This window comes from Palaemon carinicauda, chromosome 10 (assembly GCF_036898095.1).
Source record: "Palaemon carinicauda isolate YSFRI2023 chromosome 10, ASM3689809v2, whole genome shotgun sequence".
NCBI lineage: Eukaryota > Metazoa > Arthropoda > Malacostraca > Decapoda > Palaemonidae > Palaemon > Palaemon carinicauda.
In genome coordinates, this window is record NC_090734.1 from 72,331,161 (window position 1) to 72,344,684 (window position 13,524).

The 13,524-nt window shown below is 39.2% G+C and overlaps 3 protein-coding genes across 3 annotated transcripts in view; 1 reads left to right on the top strand and 2 right to left on the bottom strand.

The window, feature by feature from the left end:
- LOC137648425 (phosphatidylserine synthase-like) overlaps positions 1 to 6,773 on the bottom strand; it is a 118,046-nt gene extending 111,273 nt beyond the window's left edge. The window contains exon 1 of the mRNA XM_068381346.1: positions 6,565 to 6,773. Within this exon, the coding sequence (XP_068237447.1) occupies positions 6,565 to 6,734 (170 nt within the window). The 5' untranslated portion in view covers positions 6,735 to 6,773. The remainder of the gene's footprint in view (positions 1 to 6,564) is intronic.
- A 417-nt stretch (positions 6,774 to 7,190) lies between these two features.
- LOC137648049 (uncharacterized) lies at positions 7,191 to 7,901 on the top strand. Its single transcript, XM_068380991.1, has one exon. It carries the CDS (start codon positions 7,191 to 7,193, stop codon positions 7,899 to 7,901), a length of 711 nt encoding a protein of 236 aa, XP_068237092.1.
- A 5,094-nt stretch (positions 7,902 to 12,995) lies between these two features.
- The window catches only part of LOC137648050 (uncharacterized), a 20,457-nt gene continuing 19,928 nt past the window's right edge, over positions 12,996 to 13,524 (bottom strand). Inside the window, exon 5 of the mRNA XM_068380992.1 lies at positions 12,996 to 13,207. Coding sequence (XP_068237093.1) covers positions 12,996 to 13,207 — 212 coding nt within the window. The remainder of the gene's footprint in view (positions 13,208 to 13,524) is intronic.

Genomic DNA, 13,524 nt, shown 5'->3' on the forward strand with positions numbered 1-13,524 from the left:
CAGTTGAGCTAGTAGCTGGCGAACCATGTTCCTTCAGAAGTGTTGGAGAACGTTGGCGTGCCAGCTGTAACACACGTGGGCGATCCGGAGATCGCTGGCGAGCTGATGATCGCTGACGAGCTGACGATCGCTGGCGAGCTGACGATCGCTGGCGAGCTGATGATCGCTGACGAGCTGATGATCGCTGACGAGCAGAAGGCTACGCGTGGAAGCCTGCGCAAAGAAGAAGAGTCCTTGACCCCGACCTGAACCGAAGTTCTAGATCGCGAGGGCGAACGTGGGCGCACAGGGCACGTAACAGGAACCGCAGGGAAGATCATCTTGAAAGCGCTGACGAACAGGAGAGCGCTGACGAACAGAAGGGCGCGCAGGGAAACCCTGACACGCAAGGGAAGAACCCCCGTGGGGGCAACCCTTTGCCCCGAAGGGATCGTTGTCCGCCGGGGGACTGATGTCCGTCGGAAGACCGCTGTCCGTCGGGAAGACCGTTGTCCGTCGGGAAGACCGTTGCCCGTCGGAAGACGAGATTAGACTGCTGTCCATCTGCACCAAGACGGAAGATCGAGAAAAAGAAGTTGTAGGCTGCAAACGGAGATTCAAAAAGGCGCCTCAAGCACCCTTATAGGGAGATGAGAGGCCCTTACGACGAGGCGGACGGAGGGCCTTACGGCGAGGGAGGCCAACAGCAACAGCAACAGAAGAAACCTCCGAAGAGGAGTCTCTATGAGTGTACTCTCTCGCGAACGAAAGAGAAACACTTCGTGGAAGAGACTGGTCAGCCAGTGACCTAAAAGGGGCAATCCTCCGAAGAGGAGCTCCTGCAGTTGCCCAGCCCCTTGAGCGAAACTGCAGGTGCGACCGCTCAGCACCAAGAGCATAGTCGCACGAAAAAAAAGGCAAGAGAAGAACCCCCCAAAAGAGGAAAAGCTCAAGCCTGGACAGGAAAAAACTTCCCTCGGAAGGAAAGTTATCCGCCCAAGGAGGCAAGCCTCCTGACTGTTCTAAAATGAACTGGAGAGCTGTCCGTCGACACGGGAGTACTACCAGTAGAAGGAGACACGCCCCTGACGACAATACAAGGGGGGAGGCAGCAACAGCCGAATCCCCAGGACTCAACCAGACCGCTCACACCGTTGCTATATTACAGAAACGAACTAGATCGGTAACTGTAAAAAAATAAAACAAATAATATTAGTACACATTCATTCCCCCGGGAAGGCTCCGAAGAGGAATCCCGAGGAAAAGGAACAAGAATTACACAACAGGCACGTGCCCTCACAACCACTTACACTCGCGGAAGGAGAGCTGTAACCAAAACAGAATTATAACAATCATAATTATGTAACTATGTAATTATGTAATTTAAAAATGAATGAACACTAAAGAAAAAAACGAAAACCCCGAAAGGAATCGTTCTACAAAGCTGAAAAATTAACAACTACAATTAGATTCATAAACTAATTGAGACAAAATGTACGGCGTAGCAACCCCACCCACACGGGAAGGAAGCTACAAGGGCGTAGTAAAACATAGTAAAAGGGTGAACGACCTCAAGAGAGAGAGAGAGAGAAAGACCGAAGTCAAACTCGATCGCAACCCATAAAATTAGGCCGTGGTGGCCTAACTGCCGAGGCCTCCACGTAGATATCGTACACTACACACACACATCTGAAAAGGAAACTTACTTATTTCTATACTCAAATATATATACAAACATGAAAACATGTTTACATATATATTGAGTAAAAGAAAAGTAAGCGATTAACCCTGGATAGGTACGGTCCTCGGACACCCCTTTAAGGGTATACTCGGACGCGAACGACCCCGACGCCAAAAAAAATTCTTGAAAAATCAGTTTTTGCAGTAACCTCCTTTTTTCTTTTGCCAAAAAAAACTTCAATGAATGCTTAAAACAACTGTAAAGATAAATACTACTCATCTGCAGAAAAACTATTTATTATAAATATTTTAAAAAATTAAGTAGAAAAAAAAAAGACCTGACATAAAAATTCATAAAAAAAAGTTTATACATATATACACAAATCCTTTTAGGAATTGATTCTGGAATGTTTAGGACACATCTTGATGTATTTTGGATGAAGTCAGACCCATGGAGGTGAAGATCTGAAATGAGAAAAAAAGGGTAACTGTTTTTGGCCAAAAAAAATTGTCCAAATTTCATGAATTTTTTTGGGTACCCAAATGAAATAGGAAGTGGCTAATTTTTTTAGGGAATAAACATATGTTATCCTAAAATAGAAATATGTAAAAAAATCTTCATTATTTTGTAAATTACATTTATATCAGGGGCCATATCTAAAGGTAATTTTTTGAGTACTTGGAAATTTCGTAAAAAAATACATATATTTAATATATAATATGATATTTATGCAGGTAAAAATATACCAAAATATCACAAATTCTATAGGGAACAAGAATATATATAGATAGGGCAGCTTACGCTTCGGATATGTCCACAAAATGGCCGCCAACCACACTGACTCAGACTCCCTAATCTGCCACTTGAAATGTAGGAAGGGTATGTCAATTTCAAGGTGTTATTTACTAATCTAATTATTATTGGATATGCATAAAAATTGTATGGTGGGTTGCTGGATAATTGTCGATTATTTTACGACTATAAAATTAAAATTCTGACCCAAAAATTTTTTTTGAAGGGAAATAAAATCGAAAAAAAAAATGTAAAACAATATTTTAGCTAAAAAAATTTGATGATATTCAATCAAAAAAAAAGTAAACAAAATTTTCCGACAAATAAACATCTAGAGGAATCATTTCTCTGTGATAGTTCCTTAGTACGTAGTAATTTTGAAAGAATTGGGAAAAAACAAAAAAATGGCAATCACCGGAAAATCGAACACATACCTATATATACGCCATATCTGGCTAAAAAAAAGATAGGCATGGGTAGCCAGATCATCTAGAAACACTTTCCAACACTATAAAAATATAAGTTTTGCGACACTACTTGCCAATTCCTTACGGTAACATGACTAAGCAAAAAAATGCAAAACAAATAAAAAGGGGCACTCGTGGAAAAATGGCCATTCTAATATACGGCATTTCAGAAAAAAAAAATTTCAGCCACGTGCTAGGCAAACCATCAAGGCATATTTTCCGACAAATAAACATATAAATGAAATATTACTCTGTGATAGTTCCTTAGTACGTAGTAATTTTGAAAGAAATGGGAAAAAACGAAAAAATGGCAATCACAGGAAAATCGAACACATACTTATATATACGCCATATCTGGCTAAAAAAAAGAATAGGCATGGGTAGCCAGATCATCTAGAAACACTTTCCAACACTATAAAAATATAAGTTTTGCGACACTACTTGCCAATTCCTTACGGTAACATGACTAAGCAAAAAAATGCAAAACAAATAAAAAGGGGCACTCGCGGAAAAATGCCCAACATTCTAATATACGGCATCTCAGATAAAAAAAAAAGACATGCATGTGTTAGCCCAACCATCAAGGCACACTTTCTAACACATAAACATGAAAAAAAAAATCAATAATATACGGCAATCCCTTACTACGTAGTAAATTTTTACAAATATTGAAAAAAAAACAGAAACTGGCAACCGCAGTTAAATACCCAATATACCAATAACTACGTCGTATCTGACAAAAACAAAATCACGCATGGGTAGCCAGATCATCTAGACACACTTTCCAACATTAAAAAAGCAAAAGTTTTACGACACTTTCGCAATATCTTACGGAAAAATGACTTGGCAAAAAAATTAAAAAAAATTAAAAAGGGACACTCGCGGTAAAATGCCCGACATTCTAATATACGACATCTTAGATAAAAAAAAAGACATGCACGTGTTAGCCCAACCATCAAGGCACACTTTCTAACACATAAACATGAAAAAAAAATGAATAATATACGGCAATTCCTTACTACGTAGTAATTTTTACAAATATTGAAAAAAAAACAGAAATTGGTAACCGCAGTTAAATACCCAATATACCAATAACTACGTCGTATCTGACAAAAACAAAGTCATGCATGGGTAGCCAGATCATCTAGACACACTTTTCAACACTAAACAAGCAAAAGTTTTACGACACTATTTGGCAATATCTTACGGAAAAATGACTTGGCAAAAAAATGAAAAAAAATGAAAAAGGGGCACTCGCGGTAAAATGGTCCTCGTGGTGATGAACGACATTTTAACTAAAAAAAAAAACATGCACATGGTAGCCAAACAATCCACCAAGACTTTCCACAACTGATAACCTATACAAGTTGCACCATTCTACGACAATTTCATAATACGTAATAACTTTGATAATTATGCAAACTACCTCAGAAGGGTAAACTCGGACGCGAACGACCCCGACGCGTCTCAGAAATCGGGGAAGGAGTACAGCTACAGCAATGCACATCTGGACACTACTAGAGCGTGTAGGGGAGACACCTCCTGCAGGTCGATCACCCACAAATTCAGTCACAGGGGTGAGTCACGTGAGAAAAACCTGTTTTTTTTTGACGCTCGGGGTCGCAAACGACCCACCGTACCTATCCAGGGTTAAGTAAAGACAAAACAGACAATGGCTGCCAAGCGAGGACCAAGACAGAGACGTCTGTCACAGTCCGAGCCAAAAGTGAAAGTGAGTATTCACCTGTGTGTGAGGGGGAGGAGGGGTAGCTAGCTACCACTCCCCCCCCCCCCCCCCCCCGCTAACTAGCGCGGGGGTAATACACCCTCGTTAAATTCTAATGGCTCGCCATTTCAGCTACGCTAAAAGTAATAACCCTTTGTAAATAGCGTGGTTTGTATTTCGGTTACGGAACAAACATGTTTTATTATAGCGCAATTGGCTATTTAAAGAGTAAAAATTTTCTGGAATAGAATGGTGTTTCCTAAAAAATAGTGGTTTGGTGACGAAATCGGATACCGTATTTTAAGCTATGATTGAAATGGATTTATACACCGTATAATTTTTTCGTTTTGTATTTAATTGACACTTTAAGGAAACCGATTTTGGTTTCTTGATCTATTTGTAAGTATTGTATAACAAGAGAGAGAGAGAGAGAGAGAGAGAATCAGCTGTTGTAATCGAATGCCGTTTTTTTGTTTCCTGTACCTCCTGAAGCGAGGAATTGATCGCCACAACTAACAATATTCATGTTAATTTCATTCTTAAACTCAAGTTGCCATATGTGAACTAAGGTTTTATTTCTTACGGAGAGAGAGAGAGAGAGAGAGAGAGAGAGAGAGAGAGAGAGAGAGAGAGAGAGAGAATTTCTGGCATCAAATTCTCTCTCTCTCTCTCTCTCTCTCTCTCTCTCTCGAGATCTTTATTTTACCGTCTACTCTACTAAACCAATCTTTGCAAATCAAATGTATACTGTTTAAAATATGACAAAATATTGCCGACTCGTTACCGAAGTTTAGGCTATTCACTGCCGATAAACGAACCCAGTCTACTCGTGAAAACCTTGAACGCCCGGAGGGAAAAATAAGGCTTTTATATATACCGTACTAAACAAAAATGATGCCTTAATATACCATCATTAACACTACCATTACAATTATCGCAAGGTTGGAAAAAGATAAAGATTGCCGAGAACGTAACCACAATTCTGTTTCCATTTTGTCAGCTGGACTTGCGCAGTTAACAGTTGATTTCATTGTTGATGTGAAATTTTATTCTTAAACAGGCTATTCATTATGAAATTATGTTAATAAGATGTAATGTTAATATTGTTTTGTAACATTTATTATAAATAACCATATTTAGGGCTACCAATGTACTTAGACAGACAATAGATTTGATACATTTTGCAGTGTTTGACTCGCAGACTTTGAACAGCTTCGCACATACAGAAAATTTATTTTTGAAAAATAGCGATCGCAGAAAAGGGGAATCGTATAATTCGAACACGCATAATTCAGGACCCTACTGTAGGTCAAGGACGGTGGCTCCTCAACATCCGGATCTCAGTATTGATAATGTTTCTTTAAATTTGTATGACTCTTTTGAAATTTTAGGTGTGATTCTCGACAGCAAATTTACTTTTGAAAAACACATTAGGTCTGTGTCTTCTTTAATTGCACAAAAAATTGGCTTATTGGGAAAGTCTTACAAGATTTTCGGTGATCAATCTATTCTGAAGAAGTGTTTTAATTCTTTCATTCTACCTTGTTTTGAGTATTGTTCTCCTGTCTGGTCTTCAGCTGCTGATTCTCATCTTAATTTGTTGGACAGAAACTTACGGTCTATTAAATTTCTTATTCCTGATCTAGATATTAATCTTTGGCACCGTCGTTCAATTAGTTCATTATGCATGTTGCATAAGATTTTTCATAACTCTAACCATCGTCCCGTTTTTCTATAATTTCACCCAAAATACATTAAAACCCAGTCCTATTTTCTATAACAATAATAGTTAGAGATGTAAATAAGATATTACCAGCAGGACATATAAGGAAAAGGTTATATGTATTGGTGAGAAATTGAAGTACTGTATTTAGAGTTTGTTAAGGAAGACCCACCCAACATAAACAATCGTATCTCACCTGGTAAAAGCGAAATATACCAAACCAGCAATTACTACTATAAGCAAGGTGATCGTATGTGGTCTATAAAAGAACTCGAGTGATATATCATCCACTGGACGTTCATTTATGGAAATGAAATGCTCCGAAGCGTCAGATCCAGAGGAATACGTTCTTCTCCTGTGAGCCATTTCTGCTAAATGTTTACGTTCTGGTTGACTGGTTCAGGTTCAGGTTCAGGGGTGAGGCATCGTAGCCTTTGCAACGGCGCCTCCAAACTTTTTCTTCTTCTACGGTTTTGTCTTTTCCTCCACATCATGTTTAATACTTTTTTTATATATTTTTTTCACTAAATAAAAATAGTCCTACTATTTTCTTTAGGTCTTCCTCGTATGGCTGTTGTATCTCAATTACTTCATTCCTTGTGGTAAAAATAAACCTGTTTATATTATCCTGTTGTTCATAAGGAGTGTGACGTATGTACCTTCTTAGTTAACACAAATGTTTATTTATGTTTATGACTGTCTGATAATGTTTGTTTTGTTGTTTGCAGTGTACAACTGCAGTGGAATTGTTAATTGAATAAAACCTTAGTTCTGGATACACCGGGTTTACTTCAATTTATTCAATTAATCAATTCAGTCGCCATGGAACGGCTTCTGCGCCCATCCCGGTTTGATGTGGACCCTGACTCTGCCCAGGCCGCCAAGGAGTGGACACACTGGCTGAGGACATTTACAAACTTCGTTGAAGCGGTGCAGCTGACTACCCCTACGCTTGACAAACTGGTTCTTCTCACTAACTATGTGGCTCCTAGTGTGTATGACTACATTTCTGAGTGTGAGACTTATGAGAATGCTGAAGAGGTTTTGACATCTTTGTACGTGAAACCGAACAATGAAATATTTGCCAGGCATCTACTTGCCACTCGCAGGCAAAACTCGGGTGAGTCCCTGGATCAGTTCCTGCAGGCACTGAAGCTACTTGCTAAGGACTGTCAATTCAAAAGTGTAACTGCGGAGGAAGCATGTGACAGTTATGTTCGGGATGCCTTCATTAATGGTTTGGTCTCTGGTGCAATACGCCAGCGTCTGTTGGAGAATTTGACACTGAGCTTAAATACTGCTTATGAACAGGCCCGCACTCTAGAAATGGCCCAGAAGCATTCAGCCTCCTACTCTTCAGCAGAACCTATTAATGCTGCTGTGTCAGCAATGAATCGAGAGGAGGAATCGTTTAGTGCTGAAAATAACAGTGTGTCTGTTTCTGCTGCTACTTCTAGTGCTCGATGTTTTTTTTTTGTGGGAACAACCGGCATCCCCGAACTCAGTGTCCTGCTAAGGACGCAGTGTGTTTGAAATGTAAGAAGCAAGGACATTATGCTAAGGTGTGCCGCTCTGTGAAACAGGCGAGTGGCTCTTCTAGCCCAAAATATTCTTCAGCAATGCTAGCTTCTATAGTGGGGGCCTCCCCTAAGTGTCTTGAAAAATCTATAACACCTCTCAAGCTTAATGGTAGCCCTGTCAGTGCCCTTATTGATACTGGGAGTTCGGACAGCTTTGTGCGTCATAATTTAGTGGACCTAAACAAACTAACTATGTCTCCAGAGCATGGAAAAGTCTCCATGGCTGATGAATCCCTGTCCTCAAACATCTTAGGTCTGTGCAGTGTGGACTTGGAGTTAAAAGGAGAGACTTATCACGGTGTTGAACTCAAGGTGTTACAAAGATTATGTAGTGATGTGATTCTAGGCCATGACTTCCTGAGGAAACATTCTGGTCTGGTAATGGATTTTGGAGGAGAGAAACCTCCTTTGAAGATATGTTCACTGGGTGTTGTTAAGGTGTCCCCTCCTTTCCTTTTCAAGAACCTGACGCCAGATTGTAGACCAGTGGCTAATAAGTCAAGACTATACTCCTTGAGTGACAAGAAGTTCATTGAAGCGGAGATTGAGCGTATGATGTCGGAAGGAATAATAAGGCCCAGCAATTCTCTTTGGAGAGCTCAAGTGCTGGTGACATCAGGGGAGAATCAGAAAAGGAGGATGGTTGTAGATTACTCTCGTACTATAAAGAAGTTCACTGAGCTTGATGCTTACCCCTTGCCAAATATCGACGAGATGGTGAACAACATTGCACGGTACAAGGTGTTCAGTACCTTAGATCTGAAAAGTGCATATCATCAGGTTGCAATAAGAGAAGAAGAGAGACCGTACACTGCATTTGAAGCTGGGGGTAAACTTTACGAGTTCAATCGTATTCCATTTGGAGTGAAAAATGGAGTGGCTGCTTTTCAACGTGTGCTTGACGAAATCCTTAAGAAAGAAAAAGTAGGTGGTACATTTGCTTATGTAGACAATGTTACTGTGTGTGGTGAGACAGAGGAGGAGCATGACCAGAATTTAAGAGGGTTTTTGAAGGTGGCCGAGGAATACAACCTGACTCTAAACCACAGCAAGTGTGACTTCAAAGTCAGAACCATTAAATTACTTGGGTATTCAGTAACGGATGGGGAAATCAAACCCGACCCAGAACGCTTGCAACCACTGTGGAATCTTTCACCCCCAAAGGATGCAGCTTCTCTTCGCATGACCATAGGATTGCTTGCACATTACTCTAGATGGATCCCAAACTTTTCAGAGAAAATCCGCCCTCTCACACAAGCCAATGGTTTTCCTTTATCTACTGAAGCACTGCAAGCTCTCGGGAACTTGAAGAAAGACATTGCTAGTGCTGTGGTAACAGCCATTGATCCCACCTCTCTTTTCACTGTGGAAACGGACGCCTCAGGTCATGCAATAGCAGCTACTCTGACACAGAATAATCGCCCAGTGGCTCTCTTCTCCCGCACTCTCACTCGCAGTGAACAGGGACATTCTGCAGTGGAAAAGGAAGCTTATGCCATAGTGGAGGCATTGAGGAAGTGGAGACACTACTTAATTGAACACCATTTCAAGCTCATCACGGACCAGCGTAGTGTAAAGTTTATGTTTGACTCTAAATCAAACAGTAAAATAAAGAATGACAAAATAGCAAGGTGGAGAGTTGAACTCTCATATTTTCACTATGATATAGTATACCGTCCAGGAACAGAGAACATACCAGCTGATGCTCTCTCCCGCATCTGTGGTGCCACTACTTCTGATAAACTTCGAGAACTTCATGAAATCCTATGTCACCCAGGAATATCTCGTATGATGCATTTCGTCCGAGGGCGGAATCTACCTTACTCGATAGAAGAAGTGAAGAAAATTACCACCTCTTGCCAAGTGTGTTTAGAGCTCAAACCTCGATTCTTCAAATACTCGGGACAACTGATCAAAGCAACCCAGCCATTCGAGAGGCTGAACTTAGATTTCAAAGGCCCAGTTCCTTCTCAATCTAGAAACAAGTACTTCCTCACGGTTGTGGATGAATTTTCAAGGTTCCCTTTTGTTTTCCCTTGCGCTGATATGACCACTCGAACTGTCATCAGTTGTTTGGTGCAACTATTTGCTTTGTTTGGTATGCCAGCATACATCCACACTGACAGGGGTGCATCTTTCATGTCTGAAGAGCTGAAGGATTTCCTGATGAAGAAAGGTGTAGCTACCAGTCGCACTACACCTTATAACCCTAAAGGGAATGGTCAGGCTGAAAAATATAATGGAATTATATGGAAAACTCTAACATTGGCCCTTAAGACAAGAAACCTTGATGTGTCCCAGTGGGAAACTGTTCTCCCAGATGCTCTCCATTCTATACGCTCCTTGTTGTGCACTTCCACGAACAGTACTCCTCACGAGCGCCTTTTCCTGCATAGTAGAAGGTCCACCACCGGCCAATCGTTGCCTACTTGGCTTATTCAAGGAGGACGTGCTCTCCTGAGACGCCATGTAAGACACAGTAAGAACGACCCCTTGGTGGATGAGGTTGAAATTGTAGAGACGAACCCTGAGTATGCTCATGTGAAACTTTCAGATGGTAGGGCGACTACGGTTTCATTAAGACATCTTGCTCCTATGGCTAGTGACAACAGAGAAAATTCAGATGCTGGGGATCCTGCACCTCAGTCCGAGGTTCTTGAGGAATTGTCAGTTGCAAAGGCTCCCCAGGAGATTGCACGTGGTTTCTCCCATGTGGATACTGCTCCTCAGAATGACACTCTTCACAAATCACGTACAGTGCCTCAACAGGTAGCCTCACCTCCTCCACTTCGAAGGTCAGAAAGAGTGAGGCAACCTCCAAAGTACCTTCAGGATTACTCCACGTGAACTTAACTCAGAAGGGAAGAATGTGGTAAAAATAAACCTGTTTATATTATCCTGTTGTTCATAAGGAGTGTGACGTATGTACCTTCTTAGTTAACACAAATGTTTATTTATGTTTATGACTGTCTGATAATGTTTGTTTTGTTGTTTGCAGTGTACAACTGCAGTGGAATTGTTAATTGAATAAAACCTTAGTTCTGGATACACCGGGTTTACTTCATTCCTTTCTTTTCTATATTCCTGGCCAAAAAAAAAAAAAATGTACCAAATCTTCCTCCTCATTTTCACAAAAATTACAGTTTACATTCTCCCCATTATGTCTATTTACAATATTTAGTTTTAACGTATTAGTTCTTGCTCTAAAATTATCACTGAAGCAAATGTACTGTATTGTCATAAAATAACTCTTCTTTAATTTCTTTCTTCCACATTCTACATATTTCTAAGCTCACTTTACTTTCTATTTCTTCTTTCCACTTTTCAGTATCCCACTTTCTGGTTTACGATTTTATTTCTGCCTTGTTTATTCTTCACAATAATTGATCTACCGTTCAGGTTCAGGCTCACGTTGAGGCTTCTCCTTTGCATCGGCGCCCCTTGTGTCTTTTAGTTTTGTGTGTTCCTTATTTTCACTAGTTTTCCTCTTTTCATCCACATTTGTTGTAGTACACTTTTCTTATTTTTAATATTTTCTTCACAAACAAAGCACTAATTACAATAGGAGATTTTAATGGTCATCTAGGTTTCTTGGGATACCAAGAGGCGAATAAAAATGGAAAGAAAATACTAGTTAATAGATAATAAAAACCTCATATTTTTAAATATAGATCAGGAATGCAAAGGAACATATACATGGGAGAGAGGCGAGCAAAACAGTGCCATAGACTTGGTATTGGTGATTAAAGAAATGTATGAAGACTTCGATGAGATGAAGAAAACGATTAAGTAGATATATCTGACCATAATCTGGTTGAGGTAAAGGTCAGCGTGAAAGCGAAGATACAAAAAAAAAAAAATATGAAAGAAAGTATATATTACAACGCAGACAAAGAAAGTCTCGGGGAATGTAGGGAAGAAGTAAAAAGTAATATAGAGAGCAGAGATATTACAAGGATGGATAAATTTGATGAAGTTGTAGAAGAGGCAGCAAAGAGAAAGCTACAAGCAAAGTACAGACGGAGAACAACTAGAGAAGAGAAAGCAAAGATAGAACTAGAGTGGATGACCAATAAAATCAGAGAGGAAATAAAAATAAGAGGAAAAAACTTAACAGAGAAAAACGATACCTGACAGGAGAAGAAATGGAAAGAGCGTTTCTGCTGTATAAACAACAAAGAGAGTGAACGTAGGTCGTAATAAAGGAAGCAATGTGGGAAAATGAAAAGAAGGCTAATGAAGTAAGGAAGAATAGGAACAAAATATTAAAAAATATTGACAAACAAAAAGGGAAAAAAGGGAAATGAAGAAGAAATACAATTATAGGACGAAAATGGAGAAAAACTATCAAAAGAAGTAGCAGAAGAACAAATATATAGGTTCTAGGGGGGAAACAATTATAAAATGTACGAAAATAAAATGAAAGAGGTATGGAATAGTGAAAAAAAGACAAAGTTATATAGAAAAATTAAAGGAAATAGAAAAAAGAAGAAAATGCATTAGGACAGACATTCCTTAGAGAAATAAGAGAGTATATGGACATGGTTGCACCAATAAAAAGAAAAATAACAGTAATGAATATTCCAAACTTAACAGAGGGGTAAGTTAAGAACACTTTAAGAAAAAGGAAAAATAAAAAGGCTGCAGGTCCGGATGAACTAAAACTAGAATTGTATAAAACTTTAGCAAATGACAGCAAATGTTTGGAGATCGTTACCAAGTGCTTACAAAATGAAACAAAGGAGAAGAACAAGCCCGAAACGTGGAAAAAGTAAAAAACAAAAATGATAAAAAAAGGTTAAGAAACCCACAGTAAGAGATTTAAGACCAATTGCCCTTATAAATGCTTCATACAAAATATTTATGGCTCTCATGAAAGATGAAATAGAAGAACACCTAGAGAAAAATGTGGAGATGGAAGAAACACAAGTTGGGTTCACAAAAGGAGGAAGAGTAGAAGATAACATATTTATTTTGCAATATTGTTAGAAGAAAGTTACAAAAGGAAAGAGAGTTTGGTAGTAATTTCAATAAATTTAAAAAAAGCTTATGATTCAATAAAGAGGGAAAGAATAGTAGAAATTATGAAAGAATATAGAATACACCTAAACCAGTGAGAGGCTAAGGCATTATTAAGAGAACCCCTAGAGACGGCCACATTATGCTGCTTTAATATGACTTTAATACCTGTTGAGACATTGAAAGACTTGGCTGCTGCTACCCAAGCTTTATTCAACTTAAACTTCAGTAAATTATTCCCTGAAACAACCATGAACATAATTAGCAGACCCCATAATAAATGTAATATAAACTATGTTAGATCCTCAAAGTAAACCTAATTAAACCAAATAGATACAAATGTAATAACAAAAGGAAATACAAAAGAAACAGGGAATTACTTGATAAGTTGCTTTGACTGTCCCTCCATCAGGTAAGTAAACAAAGTATGAAAAGGTCACCAGACAAACGGTTCAGAGTGAGGTATGAAAGAGCAAAAGGACAAAACAATATTATAACATTCTTCCCCTCTAGATATAAAATTGGTTACATCACTTCATAAGTAATCAATCCCACCC

What these genes read in the sequence shown, in the direction of transcription:
- LOC137648049 (XM_068380991.1), top strand. Translation starts at nt 7,191, where the DNA reads ATGGAACGGCTTCTGCGCCCATCCCGGTTTGATGTGGACCCTGACTCT.